At 44.1% G+C, this 19,203-nt stretch overlaps 1 protein-coding gene across 2 annotated transcripts; it reads right to left on the bottom strand.

The window, feature by feature from the left end:
* Positions 1-9,621: 9,621 nt before the first annotated feature.
* Positions 9,622-19,187, bottom strand: LOC110367608. Of its 2 annotated transcripts, none has more exons than XR_002427588.2 (5): positions 11,679-12,256; positions 11,346-11,605; positions 10,553-11,115; positions 10,231-10,473; positions 9,622-9,997 (listed from the first exon to the last, which is right to left on the bottom strand). XR_002427588.2 is itself a non-coding variant. In XM_036130896.1 (5 exons), exons 3-5 carry the CDS (start codon positions 10,835-10,837, stop codon positions 9,887-9,889), a joined length of 639 nt encoding a protein of 212 aa, XP_035986789.1. In that variant the 5' UTR covers positions 10,838-11,115; positions 11,346-11,605; positions 19,173-19,187; the 3' UTR covers positions 9,622-9,886. The 2 variants fall into 2 exon arrangements, 1 of the variants encoding a protein (XP_035986789.1); XM_036130896.1 differs by lacking the exon at positions 11,679-12,256 and adding an exon at positions 19,173-19,187.
* Between the last annotated feature and the right edge of the window lie 16 nt (positions 19,188-19,203).

Below are 19,203 nucleotides of genomic sequence, written 5' to 3' on the forward strand. Positions count from 1 at the left end.
TTCTGAAAGGGAAGTTGATTGTTTGGGGTCTAAACTGAGTGATGCTGAAATATCCCTCCGCCTCTTAACGCACTGCAGCTCATCCTGACAGGAGCAGAGAGAAAACTCAGAAAGAGCCGATCTGGCCGTATTTTCTGCAGTTTACGGTTGCAATAACTGATGATAACTGCTGAAAGTAGATTAGGCGGTGCAGATCACCATTTTGAGCAGAGATTGGTTCTAAAGATGAGTTTTATACTCATCTTATAACATTGCAGAACCCAAACCATAAACCGTACTTTAATGCTTATTTGTTGTCTTTTTATGTCTCTAAAATGTAAAATTAGTATTAATTTAAATTTAAATGCTTAATACCACGTCTATCTTTGTTTGAGAGGTTAAAAAATATTTTGGCATGAAAACGGATATTTATTTACAAGGGGACAGATGGGGCATTGGTACTTGCTCTACAGCCGATACCGCACAGTGACGTCACAAACTGGGAGGGGCAGTACTGTTCTTCACCAAGATGGCGGCCCCCATAAAAGGACCTTCAAATGAAAATTACTCTTAATTAAAAAAGCTTATCATTTATTGAACAGTATGTAATAATTGTATATTTAAACATTGTTCTTTGTCTTTTAGATAATACTAAATGTAATCTGTCAATATCTGTTGTTTTCCCTTATCATCCAAAATTGAGTAACTCAATTACATTTCATGCACAACCTTAAGTTTAATGACCTGTGGTTGCCTATGCCTCTTGGGGTAGTTCTTTGTTTGGTAAATACCTCCTAAATGTTGAGAAGATAATGATGCACCTCGAAAAAATAACTCTTAAGCCTACAGTGCTGACATAGATGTAGATTTACTGATTGCTTCTTTAATCAGCATGCTCATTAAACATGTTAAATAGGGGTGCATTTCACCTTTCCTAGGTCTTCTTTGTCTTAATGGTGCATTTCACTATAATACCTTATCTATCTTATTTGCCCCCCACATTTTAAAACCTTCCTACGCCCCTGGCGCCGTTTGGCTATATTTTAATACCGTAAATTAAATCAAGGTGTATGTTTTGTAAAAAGCCGGTTAAATTTAGTGGAAACACAACAAATTTATCTAAGCATGTGAAAAACCATGAGCAAGAAAAACGTTAAGCGACAGAAACGGAGAGAGGAGACGAAACTTCTCTCATTGCCCCCACAGACTGATGTCACCGACTGAGGCGTTTCAGTCCTCCAGAGAACATCCAGGTAGATAAGAGTGGTCATCTTCAGCAGCAGTTCATGTTAACTTTCAAAGTAGATATTATCTATCATATGTTACTGGAGCCCACACAGAAAATGTAATTAAGACCTTGAAAGAACCCAGTACATATATCCTATTAAAAAGTGTTATTTAAGATAAGATGACATTAGCTAATCCTGTATTTATTTGGAGCAGGTCCTGCGAGTTGTACCTCCTGAGATGAGGACAAGGGTGAAGGAACGAGCCAAAAGATGGACATCAGGCAGCAAAGATGGCGACACAGTTCCTTAATGCACGGAAGGGAGGATCCAGTGCAAACTTCATCAGCAGGAACCGCAGAGCTACATCGCAGCCTGTCCAACTAAAAGCTACAACCGAACGAAGCAGCCAGGGCTTTCCAGGTAACCCCTCCCGGAACCAGACCACCATTAACCGGGTAAGAACTTTGTTTGTTATTATTGCCAATAACCGGGCCACAAAGCATCTGTATGTCCGGTGCTCAAAGCTAAGGTCACAGGTGCCTGTTATCCACCCCGGCTTGAAGAGGGGATTGTTGGGACTGACATCAGCCGACACTATCAACAACTAACTGTTAATGGACAAAATGCGACTGCTCTTTTGGACACTGGTAGTTTCATGTCACTTATAAATCAGAGTCTGGTACCAGTGGGGCAAACAGATAATGGAAGACAAGGGAACATTTTGTGCCTCCATGGTGACAATCATACATACCCGAAAGCAGACTTAACAGTTACTGTTGATGAACAACCATATCTGTTGACATTTAGGGTTATTGAAAACCTGCCAGTAGATCTAATTATTGGCCGGGACTTACCAGTGGTTTTTGACTTGGTAAAAGAAGAATAGTCCACTCGGATGGATTCTGATTAGGATGTTGAAACCCAAGGAAATGTGATTGTTTCTTGTCCAGTGGTCACCAGAGCCCAGGCACAGGCTGGTGTCCAACCCTTACCAGACCTTGACAGTAGTTTATGTGAGGGTGGCATAAAAGGGCCAAGAAAAACCCGGAGCCAACAGCGTTTTGAAAAACAGCTAAGGTTTAAAGAACCTGATAAAATAGATTCATGGATTAGATTCGCATGTAGATTAACTTGGACTGGGAGAGGAAAAAAAATACATATTTGACACTTTATCCTAATTTCAGGATACAGTTTGTTTGAGATATCAAAAAAAAAACTCGCACGAGAAAAGCACATATGACGAGACAACATTTATGCAGGGGGTTAACCTTGGAGACTAATCGCATGAAGTTCATCTGTTGTTGTGTGCATTAGTTATGAGTGTGTGTGCTTGGGTGAAAGGTGTTATATTTCCATGAATGCTCTCCAGAGGCCATTGTCCTTGATGCTTGATGATCATCGGCCCACAGTTCAGAAGCATCCACAGATGTCAGCAGGGGAGGAGGGAACGGGGGGCAGTTCTGAGCTCTCTTGCCATAACATCCAGGGGAGTTTTTTTTATATGGGAGGCATAATCCAAATACACAATTTGTTATGAAAACAAGCTGCACCAACTTTTTTGTCAGCTTTGAGTCTTCAAAAAAAAGGTAAAAAACAAAGCAACTGGACTTGTTTTCTGTAGTTGAAGACGTTTTGGAAAACAAGTCCAGTTGTTTTGTTTTTTACTTTTTTTTGGAATGACCATGACCCTGATGACTGAGAATCTTCACCAGCATTCAGCTTTGAGTCCTTTGTCGCTGGCTCCAGGTGGCGAATCCAATATTCCAAATTTGTTGGGCTTTTTTTCCGCGTTCCACATCCAGATTTTATCCCATCTCCTCTTTGAGTTCAACCACCGTAGCCAGTCTGCGTTCCAGCGCATCCAGCTTGCGGCTCTGCTCCTCAAACTTACGGGTCTGTTCATTCACCGCCTTAGTGATCGCGTCATATGCAGCCAGTAGCCTGATCAAGGCCATAATTTTAACCGACATCCGCTAAATTTGCCGATACATAAAAAATCCACCGAATCCAACAAGCAGAAATCCCAGTATCATGAATCCAAACATATATAGGTCTTCCACGTCCTCAACTGACAAGATCATAAAACACACCAAGTTCCATTTCCTGCAAGAATCCAGGGTGTATCCCACGGAATGTGTTCCACCAGGACAGGACGGGTCCCCTCTTCCCTGCCTACCCGTCGAAAAAATTTGATCAATAGCATTGAGAGACCAGCTTACCAGATCCATAGTTTTCAGCGTTCGGGTAATATGAAGAAAGTGCTCAAAAGGACAAGAACACAGAAGCAGCAGGGGGCAGGGGGGCAGAGAGCAGAGAGAAAAAGAGAGACAGAACAGAAAAAATATTCAACATAAAAACACTGAGTTACACATATAATGTGATATACAAAGTAAAAAAAGTACCATAGAGCTTCATTCTGCTAATTGAAGCTCTTGTTTAATTGGCAATTCAACTTGGAAGTTCAATCAATCAAACGTTCAACTTTTTGTTGGTCTCAATCCTTTCTGAAACTGGTAGTAGTTGTCTTACCCTCTGACTGGCTCTCAGATATTTTCTCTTTATCCATGCTCTGTAAAAAGGCTCCATACAGGCGCACAATGCACACATTCAATGCCCAGGTCATGATTGAAGTCAATTCCCAGCTCTGTTTTTATGAAGCTTTCAATAAAAGTTGATGCCGAACTGCCCTCTGCATCCACGGAATGCCATAAATCCTGATATTATTGCACCTTGAACAACCCTCTTGGTCAATTACCTTCTCCTGTAACGCCTGCTGGTTAGAGAGCAACTGAGTGAAAATACCTTTGACTGCAATGTTCCATCTTTCCATGTTGGACATGTCTTCCTCCATCTGCCCCACTCATTTCACTGTCCCTTTGATTTGTCCAGTAACTTCATGTATTTTCCAGTTTACATCGGTTGCAGATTCATCTAATTGCTTTTCAATGTCTTTCCTGAAACATGTGCGGAATTCTGAAAGGTCTTTTTTCAGTTCAGCCTGGAGTGTTGCCATCCCGGAGTCATAACTTCGCTCACCACCATGTGTATTGAATCTATGATTTCAGGCTCTCTTCGGCCTTCATTTTGTCTTGTAGTTTCTCTAGCTTCCTCGGCTCCTCTTTAAGCTTTTATTTCACGCAGGCCATATCCGCCTTTCTTGCTTTTGTCTCCCTTTATCATCGTACCGAAGTATAATTATTTGTTTAGCAAAGCTTTAATGGAGTAGAGCCTCTTAACCCAGAGCTCAGATTATGCTGCCATACACGGTAGAGTGCCACCGGAAGTCCAGATTTGCAGTTGTTTGTTGATGGTTCCGCTTACAAAGATCCTGCTACATGTGTGAATCAAGTGTGTTTTACTGTTTGTTCATTCACTCAGCAGTGTTCTTCCATAAGAAAACAGTGCTCTTATGGGAGATTGGAAAGTTCTAGAGTGTTCCACAGAAGGGGTAAAATTAGGACTGGACTGTTGCTGAACTTGGTTGATTTAAACTTGGCCCTGTATTTCAACAACACTGGAGACCCTCCTGATGATATCAAGGGTGATTAATGTTTGGCTATTTCCTGTTTTTCACAGTAGAACAGTTGTATAAGCATTCTTTCCAGGAAAGATAGGAAACATCTGGTGTGATACACGACTGGAACATCCTACATAGACTACATACCATGTACACCATGCCCTATAAAAGGTGACGGTGAAGTTGTGTTAGTTGGGATTCTGCTGAATGAAGACGTGACTGTGTGAGTCTTGAAATAAATGTGAGTCTTGAAATAAACCCCCATCCTGACCTTTTAAAAGAAGTAGCAGCTTTGTCTCGTCTCGTCTTTTTCAAAGTCCATTGCTCTCCAACATATTGGCGACTTCGATGGGACATGAGCGAAGAAGGGACAGGAAAACAGGCTTTCCACAGCACCCACTGTCAGTGGCAAAACAGGCCCATTGAGAAACAGAAAAGAGGAGGTAAGTTAATATACCCGTGTCTTTTTTTTCCCTTTTAACATAAGATTTGCCACACACAGGTTCTGCTTTGGGAAGAGTGTATTGTTTGTTCTAAGCGAGGCAAGTGAGGCATTGCTGCTCGTTTTTGAAGCCAGCAGTTAATTTTCCATGCAGAAAAGAGGCTGCCTAAAAGAGAAAGATGACCATGGAAGGAACAAAACTGGGCACCCGGCAGTCTTAAAATTGATCAATCTCTCAGCTGTTTCATTGTGGGCCCCGACAAATTCGAATTTAGTGACCACAAGATACTGGAACAAACTCTGGCTCTGACCACTTGACGGTCCAGCAATGATGTTATAACATCATAGCTGGTCCTTGGGAAAGCTGTTGGTGTCACTTCCTGTTTGCGGTAAGGCGTATTGTGTCACTTCCTGTTTTCACGGCGTGAGCAACGGCCTTCTGCTCCAGACTCTCTCGCTTTTATCTTTAATCTCTTTGCTGTAACATCTGTTTTTAACACATAAGCACTTTTAAAACATTCTCTGTTGCTGCATTTCGTGCTTGGGAACTCCTCGTGTTTTACACGGTTTGCTTTTTTGGCGTGGTAAAATGGTGCTAGCCCAGCTTTAGCTTCACAATGGGTTCTTCTCCTACTATTACTTCAGCTTCTCCGTCTCTGTCTCCCCCTATCTCCTGCTCTCTGTGTCAGATGTTTGGTTATTCCTCTGCCTCCTTTAGTGATAATGGTACTTGTAATAAATGTAGTGTTTTTGTAGGTTTGGAGGCGAGGGTGTCAGAATTGGAGACCCAGCTCCGTGCTATGGAAAAACCCGCTGATAGCCGCCCCTTTGCTAGCGCGGAGCCACATAGGGTTACTTTATGTAGTGGTCCTCCAGAAGCACCCGTGCAGCCGGGTAACCAGGCCGGCTGAGTGACGGTTCGTAGGAAACATAGCTCTAGATTTCAGCCCCCAGGTCACCACCAACCCATCTGCGTTTCTAGCAAATTTTCCCCACCCGCTGAGAAGCCGACCCTGATTATTGGGAGCTCAATAGTAAGAAACGTAGCACTAGAGACACTAGGGACCATAGTTAAATGCCTGCCAGGGGCCAGAACGGGCGACATCGAATCTTACCTGAAACTGCTGGCTAAGGATAAGCATAAATACAGTAAGATTGTTATTCATGCTGGCGGTAATGACACCCAGTCACGCCGATCGGAGGTCACTAAAGTTGGTGTTGCTTCGGTGTGTAACTTTGCTAAAACAATGTCGGACTCTGTAATTTTCTCTGGTCCCCTGCCTGATCTGAGCAGTGATGACTTGTTTAGACGCATGTCATCATTCAACCACTGGTTGTATAGGTGGTGTCCTGAAAACGACGTGGGCTACATTGATAACTGCCAAACTTTCTGGGGAAAACCTGGTCTGATCCGGAGAGACGGCATCCATCCCACTTTGTATGGTGCAGCCCTTCTTTCTAGGAATCTGGCTGGATTTATTAGTTCTCCTAAATGCTGACAACCCAGGGTCCAGACCAGGAAGCAGAGCCGTAGTTTAACACACCTCTTTGCAGCTTCTGTACTGTTACCCACCCATTATCCCATTCAGACGGTGTCTTTCCCACGGCCAAAACTTAACAGATCAAAAACTGATCTAAAAGGAGCAAATCATAAATATCTAATAAAAATCAATACGGCTCACCTTGAGTCAAAAAATAAAACAATTAAATGTGGTCTATTAAATATAAGGTCCCTCCCTCCAAAGACTTTGTTAGTTAATGAATTGACTTCTGATAAATAGATTGATCTATTTTGTCTCACAGAAACCTGACTACAAGAGGACTACGTTAGTATAAATGAGTCAACTCCCTCCAATTATGCAAATTTCCACATTCCCAGATCTGTGGGAAGAGGAGGAGGATTGGCAACCATCTTTCAGTCTGATTTATTAAGTAGATCCAAATTGCAAAGCAATAAAACCTCTTCTGTTTGTTGTTTTGTATCGTCCACCAGGCCCTTACACTCAGTTTTTGGATCAGTTGTCAGACTAGCTGATTTGGTGACAAACACTGACAAGGTTATTATAGTGGGTGATTTTAACTCTTGTTGACACAGAATGTGATAACCCTAAGTAGGGTGAGCACCGTTTTCTTGTACATTTCGGAGGATTTTTGGCCCTTTTTTGAAAATTTCTGGTGGGCTAACCGAAGGTCACAGGGTCACGGGGCGTGGCTCAAAAAATAGCCCCATCCCTCATTACCCATATGACCTACCCTAACAATTTTTCACACCCACCCTTGACCCGGTGCAGCCCCTCAAACAGGTCAAAGTTCACCGAAAAACGGTTAGTTAGTGACCCTAGACGGCAACCTTTGTTGTAATACCGATAGCTTCCACCAGATGGCATAGTGTTATCTGAATCCACCCAAATGGCATTTTTGTACCATCTGAGATCATCTGAATCCTCTACAATGGCACGTGCTGCCATCTGGGGTTATCTGAATGAACTTAAATGACAAGATGCCATCCGGGATTATCTGAATCATCCTAAATGACAAGATGCCATCTTGGGGTAATCCATGACTCAACTAACCCTCCAAAATGGCAAGAAGACTAGCCTGAGGAGAGGGCGTCATGCTTGGCCTCCAGCAGCAGGTTCTCCCATTGTCCTGCTGGAGCTCAACCATACCATAGGCACAGACACTTAGTCTCCACGCTCCTAAGCACCTGCCATCTTGGATCACCTGCATATTAACCAAAATGACATTGCACTTGCCATCTGGCTATCTTTGTCAATATGATATGTGCCATATGAGGATACTTTGCAGCCATACCAGGGGCACGAGGACTTTGTCGTTTGGTTTATTGATTTATAACCGTGGGGGGCTGCTTAAGATTTGGGACCATGGTTCGGATGGAGGTGCAGGTTATGGAGGTGTTCCAGTCAGGGTCCAGAGTGGCATGGATGATCCAAGGTGGCATGGTGGTTCCTTGGGCTGGTTGCTGGTAGCGGGCTCAGGTGCAGGGCTCCATTGTGGGTCTCCTAAGTACCAGGCTGGAGTTAAGGAGGACCTTGCAGGGCTGCATGAACTTGGATTGGACCTCCACACTGGACCTCCAGTGGCCCACATGGAGCTTTTATACCCAGGTACAGACCTCCCTTTCCCCGCATGGGTGTGGTAAGTACCTGCCATTTAGGATAATCTATGAACAATCTTAAATGGCATGTACTTACCTATGTACCTATCATTTAAGAGCAGGCACACATCATCCCATATTAAAGACAATCACCCATTAGGCAACTGCCATTTAGGATCAGGGGAACCAGGTGACACATGCAGTTTCTTCACCCAGGAACAGAGCTCCCTTTGCCCACATGGAGGTGGGCTGACATCCCCTTTGGACCTCCAAGGAACCAGGGGCCACCCATGGAGCTTATTTACCCAGGAATGGAGCACCATAAGCCCGCATCAATCTCCATGGAGCAGCCCCTGGTTCTCCAAAACCACCATGGAGCTCCAGAGAACCAGGGGCCACCCATGGAGCTTATTTACCCAGAACAAGGGCACCCTTGGCCCGCATGGAGGATGGCTGAGCACCCCATTGGACCTCATCCCTTAAGTTCCTGCCATTTTGGATCATCTATAAATTATCACAAATGGCAGGTACTGGTGACTGGTATGTAAGATCATGTGTGCCTGCTCCTAAATGACAAGAATGTAAGTAAGTATTTGACATGCACTTACTTACATTCTTATCATTTAGGAGCAGGCATACATGTTCCTACATGAAAGCCACTCAGTCCTTAAGTACCTGCCATTTGTGATGATCTATGAATCTACCCGTCACCTATAGAAACTATGCATGCCACTCCAAGGCAAAAAGTGCGGCTTAAATAATGAAGTGAGACATTTCTTAAACAATATTTACATTTATTTACAAAAATATAACACCATTATCAAGAATTAAATAACTATATTACAAAGAACAATACGCTGTACCGATCCGTTGTGGTGAAGAGAGAGCTGAGCCAAAAGGCGAAGCTCTCGATTTACCGGTCGATCTACGTTCCTACCCTCATCTATGGTCACGAGCTTTGGGTCGTGACCGAAAGAACGAGATCCCGGATACAAGCGGCTGAAATGAGTTTTCTCCGTAGTGTGTCTGGGCTCTCCCTTAGAGATAGGGTGAGGAGCTCAGTCATCCGGGGAGGACTCAGAGTAGAGCCGCTGCTCCTCCACGTTGAGAGGAGCCAGTTGAGGTGGCTTGGGCATCTGGTCAGGATGCCTCCTGGACGCCTCCCTGGTGAGGTGTTCCGGGCACGCCCCACCGGGAGGAGGCCCAGGGGAAGACCCAGGACACGCTGGAGGGACTATGTCTCCCGGCTGGCCTGGGAACGCCTTGGGATTCCTCCTGAGGAGCTGGCCCAAGTGGCTGGGGAGAGGGACGTCTGGGCCTCCCTACTGAAGCTGCTACCCCCGCGACCCGACCCCGGATAAGCGGAAGAAGACGGACGGACGGACAAAGAACAATAAATAAATAATTATTGGAACTTTCTTTGTCTGGCCCTCAGGCGAAACACACGCGGTGTGCTCCGCCGCTGTCGCTCCCGCAACCTGTATAGCATTAAGGGGCTTCTTTTTGGTGTGAATGACAGACTTTGTCGGCCCATTTTCCTCTGTGTGTCCTGGGACTCGTCCTGGGACTCGTCCTGGGACTCATCCTGGGCCTCCGGGGACTCATCCTGGGCCTCCGGGGACTCTGCCTGGGCCTCCGTGGACTCTGCCTGGGCCTCCGTGGACTCTGCCTGGGCCTCCGTGGACTCTGGAACCAACCCTGGGTGCTACTCTCTGAAATATAACAAGGACAAGGACGTTTAAATGTCTGCCATTTCAGATCATCTGTGAATGTTCCTAGATGGCAGGTACTTTACATCTGCCATGTAGGATCATGTGTGCCAGCTCCTAAATGACAGGAAGGTAAGTACCTGTCATTTAAGAGGAGGCACACATGATCCTACATGGCAGACATAAAGTACCTGTCATTTTGGAGCAGGCACATATTTTAAAATGAAAAGACTTACCCTCTTCTTCTTCACAGGACCCTCGCCTTCTCCCTCGTCGCTGGAAGACTCCAGGATGACAGGCTCCGCCACTTTCCCGGGACCTGAGACTACCGGGTCCGTAGCCTCCTGAAACCTTTTACGCAGCTCAGACAGCTGTTGAGCTGTCTGGTGCATGGCATAGAATTTCTCTGCTAGGGCAGTATCATGGCACATCATTTTGCTGACCTTCGTCCGGGTTCCCGGGGACAATGCATCTCCAGCCTTTAAAGATAATAGAAAGTGTCACATACTTCACTTTAATTTAAAGTTTTCACAGTAAAAAACTGACATGATTACTTACATATGTTGTTATTGAGGTTCTAAAGTCTGTAAATGTGGGGGAACCTGAGAACCCCATTTCTGCCCATGCGCTCTGGAGGTGTTGTTGTAGGTTCTGGATCTTCTGGTAGTTTTCGTTGAAAAAAACCAGGTCAGTGGATGGCTGAAGGGTTTCCCTTATTTGGAGCCACTGTTCCAGCCATCCAAACTCCTCCACTGTGAGGTACACTTGGGCCGGCCCAAAAGCCCGATTTGTTTTGTGCTCCTTTACCTGTAGTTCCAAAGGAGAGGGTAAGTTGCCTGCCATGCAGGGTCATCTGTGAATTATCCTAAATAACAGCTTCATGTCTACCATTTAAGATCATCTGTAAACGATCTTAAATGGCAGGCACAACATCATTATGCTTAAATTTATGACAAAGCCCTGCTCTGCGGTCCTGGCGTCAACTCGCGCCTCGTCCACTTCGGCCAGGGTCATGTTGGTCAATACGCCGGTTCTATGGCCATATATACTGACGAGGTATACGCTAAAGTAGCCATAGAACCGGCGTATGTTCAGTGAGCTGTGGTCAGTCTGGATGGTGTCTGCAAAAACATAAATTAAGACTCAGGTAAGTGACTAAATAAGTGACTGCCATTTAGGATTATCTGTAAATGATCCTAAATGATAGAAATGAAGATGTCATTTAGGATCATCTGTAAATGATCCTGGATGGTAGACATGATGCTGCCATTCAAGATCATCTGTGAATGATTCTAAATGACAGGCACTCAGGTAAGTACCTGAACATAGTAGAATTTTAAAAAAGTCATACCGAGCAGTTGGGGGATTTTCCGGCACGCCTGCCTCTGAGACCTCCTGAGGTCCTCCTTGGCAATCACCCTTCTGATCTTACGCTTTTTGACCAACATCTGGCGGACGTTGACCTCTTTTTTAAGCTGTTTAATATCAGCGGACACAGGCGAGGTGGTTGGTGGCGTGTCCCGAAAGTAACCTGCGAACTCCACCACATTCAGGAGGTAATTCCTAGTGGTGTTTTCTGCCTTCCCCTCTCTGAGGAGCTTCGCTGGCCACCTGCTCAGAAAGAAATGTTTTAACTTCAACATGAACACATACACAAACAAACATGCATCAGAGAGATACTTACTGGTGAACTCGATCAATGTCCTGCAGAAAAGTCCAATTGGGGAGTACTGTCCTTCCCTTGTTCAGAAATCTAAGGAAGGACATTACCCGTCCCAATTTAGACTTCTGGTTTTCCACGTGTTTTTTGGACCCAATGGACCCCATCAAGTGTAACCAGTACTTCTCCATGAACTCCACTGAATAAAAAAAGGTTACAAAAGTAACTTGTATAGTTTTTAAGCTGCCATCTTGGATCATCCTGGGCCTTACACCAAAAAACCCCTTCCGCAGGTTTATAGGAACTGAGTTTTGTGAAGACCATTGCCATCTGGGTGCATCAGCAAATCTTCTTAAATAGCAAAATGCCATCTTGGAGCTCCAGGCTGGAGGATTGGTAGGCTGGGTATTGGTTGAGATTAGGCCCAGGGATGGAGGCCCTTCCCGGGTGAGAGGGACCGGGAAGGGCCCTGGGTCTGGAGCTCCAGGCTGGGTGTTGGTTAAATATAGGCCCGGGGATGGAGGCCCTTCCCGGGTGAGAGGGACTGGCAGGGCCCTGGGTGTCTGGAGCTCCAGGCTGGGTGTTGGTTGAGATTAGGCCCAGGGATGGAGGCCCTTCCCGGGTGAGAGGGACCGGGGAGGGCCCTGGGTGTCTGGAGCTCCAGGCTGGGTGTTGGTTAAGTATAGGCCCATGGATGGAGGCCCTTCCCGGGTAAGAGGGACTGGGCAGGGCCCTGGGTGTCTGGAGCTCCAGGCTGGGTGTTGGTTAAGTTTAGGCCCAGGGACGGAGGCCCTTCCCGGGTGAGAGGGACTGGGCAGGGCCCTGGGTGTCTGGAGCTCCAGGCTGGGTGTTGGTTGAGATTAGGCCCAGGGATGGAGGCCCTTCCCGGGTGAGAGGGACCGGGGAGGGCCCTGGGTGTCTGGAGCTCCAGGCTGGGTGTTGGTTAAGTATAGGCCCATGGATGGAGGCCCTTCCCGGGTAAGAGGGACTGGGCAGGGCCCTGGGTGTCTGGAGCTCCAGGCTGGGTGTTGGTTAAGTTTAGGCCCAGGGACGGAGGCCCTTCCCGGGTGAGAGGGACTGGGCAGGGCCCTGGGTGTCTGGAGCTCCAGGCTGGGTGTTGGTTGAGATTAGGCCCAGGGATGGAGGCCCTTCCCGGGTGAGAGGGACCGGGGAGGGCCCTGGGTGTCTGGAGCTCCAGGCTGGAGGATTAGTAGGCTAAGTGTTGGTGGTGGATGGGCCAGGGAGAGCTACTGGCTTGGGCTCCAGTGGATTGGAAAACATGAGCCAATATTTTCATGACAGTTAAGTTCAACAATATACACACTTTCATACTCAATTCCATGAACTAAAATATACTACCTTAAATATAGCATAAGTTTGATGATCATAGAACCTTAAAACATTATTCTCACATAATACACAAAAATCTTTCAACTTGTTTCCCTTTTTTCTTAATTTCCCAAATAAAGCCTGCTAATGATTATTTTTCATAAGTTAATCAATTTAGATCCACTTCCCATGCGCCACAGAGTCTTGGCAGCATACTGCTCCCTAAGGGGTTGGTTTAAAAGCAGAAAACAAATTTTCCCTCTTTGGGACTGTTACGGGAAAATATTAATATTTATTAATATAGTATGGTTTGCAGGGGATCACTGGTTCCTGTATTATTGCCAGTAATCCAGAAATAACTTATTTGTGCCCCATTGTTTATTTTAGTTAAACTGCATGGATTAATAATTGAACAGAATTTTCAAATTATTTCTGTACAGTACATTTAAGTTGTGCCTGTCCTCATTGCCTTGCAATTCAATCCTGACATGGGTGCGGCACTGAGTGCCTGTCCAACCTCTTGCAAAATGTCACTCCAAGGTTTGTGAAAAGTTGGCAGCCCTGTGCTGAACAGCTGCTAACATCAAGTTACTCAATTGTAGGTAACTAGTCGCCATACTACAAACAACGGAGAAACTACTGAGTTCTCAATAAAGCCGAGGGGTTAACATGACCCCAAAAAGAGTATAATACAACGTAAAGCTTGATAACTTACAGTTCTATGGACAACACACTGCATATCACTGCAATGTCTGCTCTGCTTTGGATGTGACACATGTGGTGCGTTCAAGAACCTCGCTCAATGTAGGAATTTGCATATACGGGGATTATCTTTTGTACAGTAATATCTGTACAGCCTAAAGCTAAATGACTCAGATGTAAATCAGGTTTAAAATGTCTACTGTTTAGTTTAATGTAAATGAACAATAATCATTGTAATTTACTTCAAGTATGTTTGAACTAGAAGTATTAAGAACTGTGGGATGTTGAAAAATTGACTGGATGCTTGTATTGTGGTGCTAAACCATTCAGTTTGACACAAGATAACAATTTTCAAGTATTCCCTGATAGACATTTGGTAACAATCACTTAAGAGTTAAGGGATGTGGACTGTCGCATGTCTCCATTAAGCATTGATAACGGTCTATATAATCCACAGTCTGTGGGGTCTTTTCCTTCTTTGTGCAAAACAACAATTACTGCATCAGACCAGGAGGGTGCCATTTCCTTAGCCTCTAGGGAATGGGAATATGCTTCCGGTAAAAGAGAAGTTACAGTATCTATGAAATGTTAATAGAATTCATTTATAAAACTATCCGGGCCAGGACACTTATTATTTTTGAGGGATAAAATAACTTTTCTAATTTCTCCTTCTTGAGCTATTGTATCAGGCAATTCAGAAGCATTTATATTTTTTAGATAATTTACAATTTTATCTTCATCTCTACAGGTGTCTGTTTCTCTGTATAGGACTTTGTAAAATTCTGCAAATGCCCCGGTTATTTCTTTTGGTTTTTGTACTGATTTATAACCCAATTTTGGCTTTTGAACTACATTTGACGACTTGTTATTTGAGTCGGAAGGCCAGGAGTCTTCCTGCTCTGTTTCCATGCTCATAATACTGCTGTTTGGCAAAGCGGAGGTTGCCCTCAATCTTTTCTGATAGTAGATCTTGGAGGTCTCTGCGAGTCTTTTTCAAATCGTTCAGAATCCTGGGTGCCCTACTCTTTTTATGTTGAAGTTCCAGATCTTTAATTTTGTCCTCTAATTCTTTCTGTTTAGCTGCTTTTTGTCTTTTTTTTGCTGTTGTGTAGGCGATGATCACTCCTCTTAAATAGGCCTTAGCACAATCCCACAGCATAATAGGAGATGTTTCAGGAGTGTTATTGATGTCTAGATAATTCATAAACTCTGATGTAATAAAAGCAATTGCCTCCTTGTCGTTAAGAAGAGAGGCGTTAAATCTCCATTGCTTAAAAGATGGCTTCAAGCCTATATTCCACTGGAGCACAATGGGTGCGTAATCAGAGATAGAGATGGGCAATATTGTGATATCTTCAATTCTGTGTAGCTCGGATTTGGCAATAAAAAAAATAGTCTATAAAATGCATGCCAGCTTGAATAAAATTTAAAATGTCTCTCCTTTGGGAATTTGGATTGCCACACATCCACCAATCCAGTTTCCGCCAATAGATTTGTGAGTATTTTACCCATCTTTGGGAAAGAGGTCTGAGAAGCAGACTGTCTATCTAAATTTGACATTACACAATTAAAATCACCCCCCATAATTAGGAGGCCAGAGCAGTATTCTGCAATCCTGTTAAAAACTGACTTAATAAACCCTGGTGCATCTTCATTGTGAGCATAAACATTTATAAAGGAAATGGCTGTTCCATCAATTGTCCCATTTACTAATATAAATCTACCCTCTCTGTCTTTATGTACTAACGTTTCAATAAAATTTATTTGCCTATGTATTAATATAGCAACGCCCCTTTTCCTACCAGAACCATGTGAGGCTTAGTAAATTTTGTCAGCCCAAGACTTTTTGTGTGTTCCGTATCTGATAAGTGTGTTTCCTGTAAAAGTGCAACGTGACACTTTGATTGTCTAAGTTGCAACAATTCTTTCTTTTGATTGGACTATGCAAACCCTTCACATTATAACTTGTTACTGTTAATGTATTCATGGCAAATTTAAAAAAAGTTTATGATAATGCCAAGCTGTGTTGGAGGCAGAGACGGTCAACTGATGGACGGTACCAGACATTTGAGTAAGATGGATGCTGAAAGCTAAGGTGATGAAATAAAATAAAAAATATGAATGGTTGCTGTGCAATATTTTCAAGCATGAACTGAGATACAAGTGCTCTGTTGTTGTTTTTTGGATGAAACAAGATCCTCGGGAAACAAGAGGATCAGAACGCAGAAAACACAACAAGTATTTCGGAAAAGTATTGCATACATGGTGCAGTGTAGTAGGTTTAAGTCTCTGGCCACTATAATAAGCAGCAAAGAGCACACCCCAAGAGTTGGGATGTGAGCACAAACAACAACAACAAAAAAAGAGAGATTAGAGTGTAGGAGTTCAGGCTCCTGCAGGTGAGCATAAATGTATGTACTTTAACAACACTGTGTTTTTTAGTAATATTAATACATACTGCAATTATAAGGCAGACCTAATTGTGATTCCCAAATACAAATACAAGTTAATTAGAAGTGGTAAAGCTGGGCACATTTCCAGCAGACAGACCAAGTAAGAAAAGAACAGTTGTCCATCATATTCAAAGTTAACCTTTGAGCATCAATAGAGATTAGAGTTCATCTTACATTTCAGTTCCAGTGGCTGCATCGAGGATGGTCTACTTTATGTATTTCATGGCCTTCGTGGAATCCTGAAACTCTTTACTGTCCCCCTTGTATGTAATTTTGGATCTTGCTGGATAGAGTAATCCAAAACGTACATCACTACGTCCCCGTAAAGCTTTCCGCACATCCGAGAAAGCGGCGCGCACCTTGGCAACGCTGGTGGTGTAATCCGGGAAGATTGCGATTCTTTTACCGTTGTACATCAGCGGGGCTCGGTCTCTGGGTCTCCTCAGAATGTCAGCGACGTCTCCGTCATAGTGCAGCTTGGCAATGATCAGTGCAGCCGTTCGGTGCGAGTGGTCGACTTTCACATCCCTATCCATACGCAGCGCTTGTTTGAGAATCTTTGAAACTTCTTTGGGGCTAGCGGAGTTTGGCTGCTCCTCAACGCCGACTATACGAATGTTTCCGCACCTCATCCTCCCTTCCATGTCCTCGCACTTGTCCCGTACTTTAGCCAGCTCATTCTGCAGTTCGGCAATGGTAGTCTGCAGCGTATTTACCTCGCCAGACCACGTAGACAGTCCACCTTTCATATCCTCAATATCTGTTTTTAAAGGGGAAATTTCTGCTCGGATAGCGGCGGCATTGCTGACTATTTCAGCCCTCACAGCGTTGATATCAGCTCTGAGGGTGGTGAACTCTTCAGAAAGGGCACTCCTCATTTCCTCTCTTTTATTTAAGAAATTTTCCCCCTTATAGAGGCTAAAATGTCAGCTTTTATCTCCTCATTCATGCTCTTAGGTCGTATTTCTTCGTCTTCTGGAATACGCTGCCTCATGGATCTGGAGTTAGCCGTTGGCGTGGATGCACTTCCGTCGTACTTGAATTTGCGCAGTTTATCCGGCATTTATCAATGAATGTCAGCCGGAAACGACTCCCCACAGTCCAATACTATTGTTAATCCAGTTTAGGTCACCTATTAGTGAGTGGGTGTCGTTTCTTAAAACAAAAATGTTAATGGACCTTGAAAATTCTTCTAGTTTTCAAGTTGTTTTTTCACACTTTTGGAAATAGGCCCTGCCCACTTGTTTCAATCATTACTACAAAAAATGTAGGAGGAGTTTAACAGGAAAGGTTTACCCTTCGTAGCCATGTAGCGCGAAAAGTAGCTGGGAAACGAAAGGTGTGCCAATTCCCTTTATGATGCAGAACCATCTAATAAACAAAGTGATATGCAGTTTTTGAGTGTGGGACCAGTAGTTTGGTGGTTATAGGCCAAAACACATTGTCCTTTGTTATAGCGACCCCTAGTTGTTGAGGGGTCTGAATTTCTGGGTTTGAGTAGCGGTGAACGTTCTGTACTTGGATACCTGATTCAATCGATTCGTTACAGGTCCGCATGGGCCGCACAACGCGTATCAGCAAAGAAGAAGATGAAAAAACAGACGAAAAACAATAGGGTTCTTTGCTCACAGAGCAGACGAACGGCTATGCCTTGCATAACCCGTTCTTTCTGCACTGCGGATTTGGAACCCCAACTAGAACTGCAAGCAATTATTAACGGGTTCCAAGCCCACCCATGCCCCACCCCTTTGAACATACCACCCCCCCCCCCCCCGCTCAGCCAAACCAACATGCATCTGGAACGGATCATGAATTTATGTTTTGCAGGATAACAGAAATTTTTCCCAGATTCACTTTTGATCCCAAAAGTCTTTCTATACAATACATTTCACCACAGCAGTTCTCCAATATTGCATAGACACTGGTACATCTCAAGGTAGGTCTTGTTACTTATAGTTATTACTGCAATAACATGTCTCCAAAAGCATTTGTACACATACTCAATGAAGCTCCTGCTCACACTAACCAGGTTTGCAACTACATATTTTTGAGGTGGATGCGATCATCGGCGCCTCCCACCACCACCCGTCTGATACAGCTTTCCTCCTTTAGTCATGCACTTACAAAATACAGTAGTCATATTATATAATTTGTTTTATGTTGCATATTATATCAGGTGATCATTTCAATCATAAGCAAATTATATAATAAAGGGTTAGGGTCACCCAGACTTTCTGGGTGATAAGCGCTGTGGACGCATGTGATTCGGGGGTCGGAGCTGTTCTTCTACAGGATGGTACTGATGAGGTGGAACATCCGGTTTCTTATTTTTCAAAGAAACTTTTCAAAAAGGACGCACTGGTATTGGTCCTGGCTTTAGAACATTTTGAAGTGTATGTAGGCGGTTCCAGCAGATCTGTGGTTATTTTTTAGGACCATAATCCTTTAGTTTTTCTGGACCGCATGTGAAATAAAAATCGCCGTTTGATGAACTGGTCTCTGCGGCTTCAATCTTTTAATATCTCTATCCAGCATGTTCGTGGTAAGGACAACGTAGTTGCTGACGCACTCTCACGGCTTTAGTTTATTTTCTCTTTACATCAGGACCATATGTAGTGCCCTCAAGCTTGTTAAAAAAATAGCTCCAGTGAGCTGCATTTAAAATGTTATTTTATTCAGTTGCTCTTCCAATTTCATAATATGTGTATTTACATACATTTAAAACGATCAAAGACATATTTATATTAAAGGAAGTTAAGGTGACCTCTGTTGAAAGGTCAGTAACAGGTAGCCTTTTGAATGACACGGTACCAATGAAGTACCTCTCAGTTTCATAAAGGTTGGGGATCCCTGCTGTAGAGCTAGCATGATGCCACACTGCATTGAGGTTGAACCTGTCAGGATGGAGCTTGTAGGCGGCATGCTGAGCCTCCCTTCCTCTCTCTCTTCCCTGCGCAGCCTGATTGGTTCCACCTGTCAGGCTGCAATTATCACTGATTTGTTTCCACCTGTTGTCACCTTTATATATACCCACCTCATTCTGTTCTTGTTGCCGGTCCGTAGTG

This window comes from Fundulus heteroclitus, unplaced genomic scaffold (assembly GCF_011125445.2).
Source record: "Fundulus heteroclitus isolate FHET01 unplaced genomic scaffold, MU-UCD_Fhet_4.1 scaffold_39, whole genome shotgun sequence".
Classification (NCBI taxonomy): Eukaryota; Metazoa; Chordata; class Actinopteri; order Cyprinodontiformes; family Fundulidae; genus Fundulus; species Fundulus heteroclitus.

What these genes read in the sequence shown, in the direction of transcription:
- LOC110367608 (XM_036130896.1), bottom strand. Translation starts at nt 10,837, where the DNA reads ATGGCAGGCAACTTACCCTCTCCTTTGGAACTACAGGTAAAGGAGCAC. An exon ending in GAACCTCAATAACAACATAT is followed by an intron (nt 10,474 to 10,552) that starts GTAAGTAATCAT and finishes TTATCTTTAAAG; the next exon opens with GCTGGAGATGCATTGTCCCC. An exon ending in GTCCTGTGAAGAAGAAGAGG is followed by an intron (nt 9,998 to 10,230) that starts GTAAGTCTTTTC and finishes GTTATATTTCAG; the next exon opens with AGAGTAGCACCCAGGGTTGG.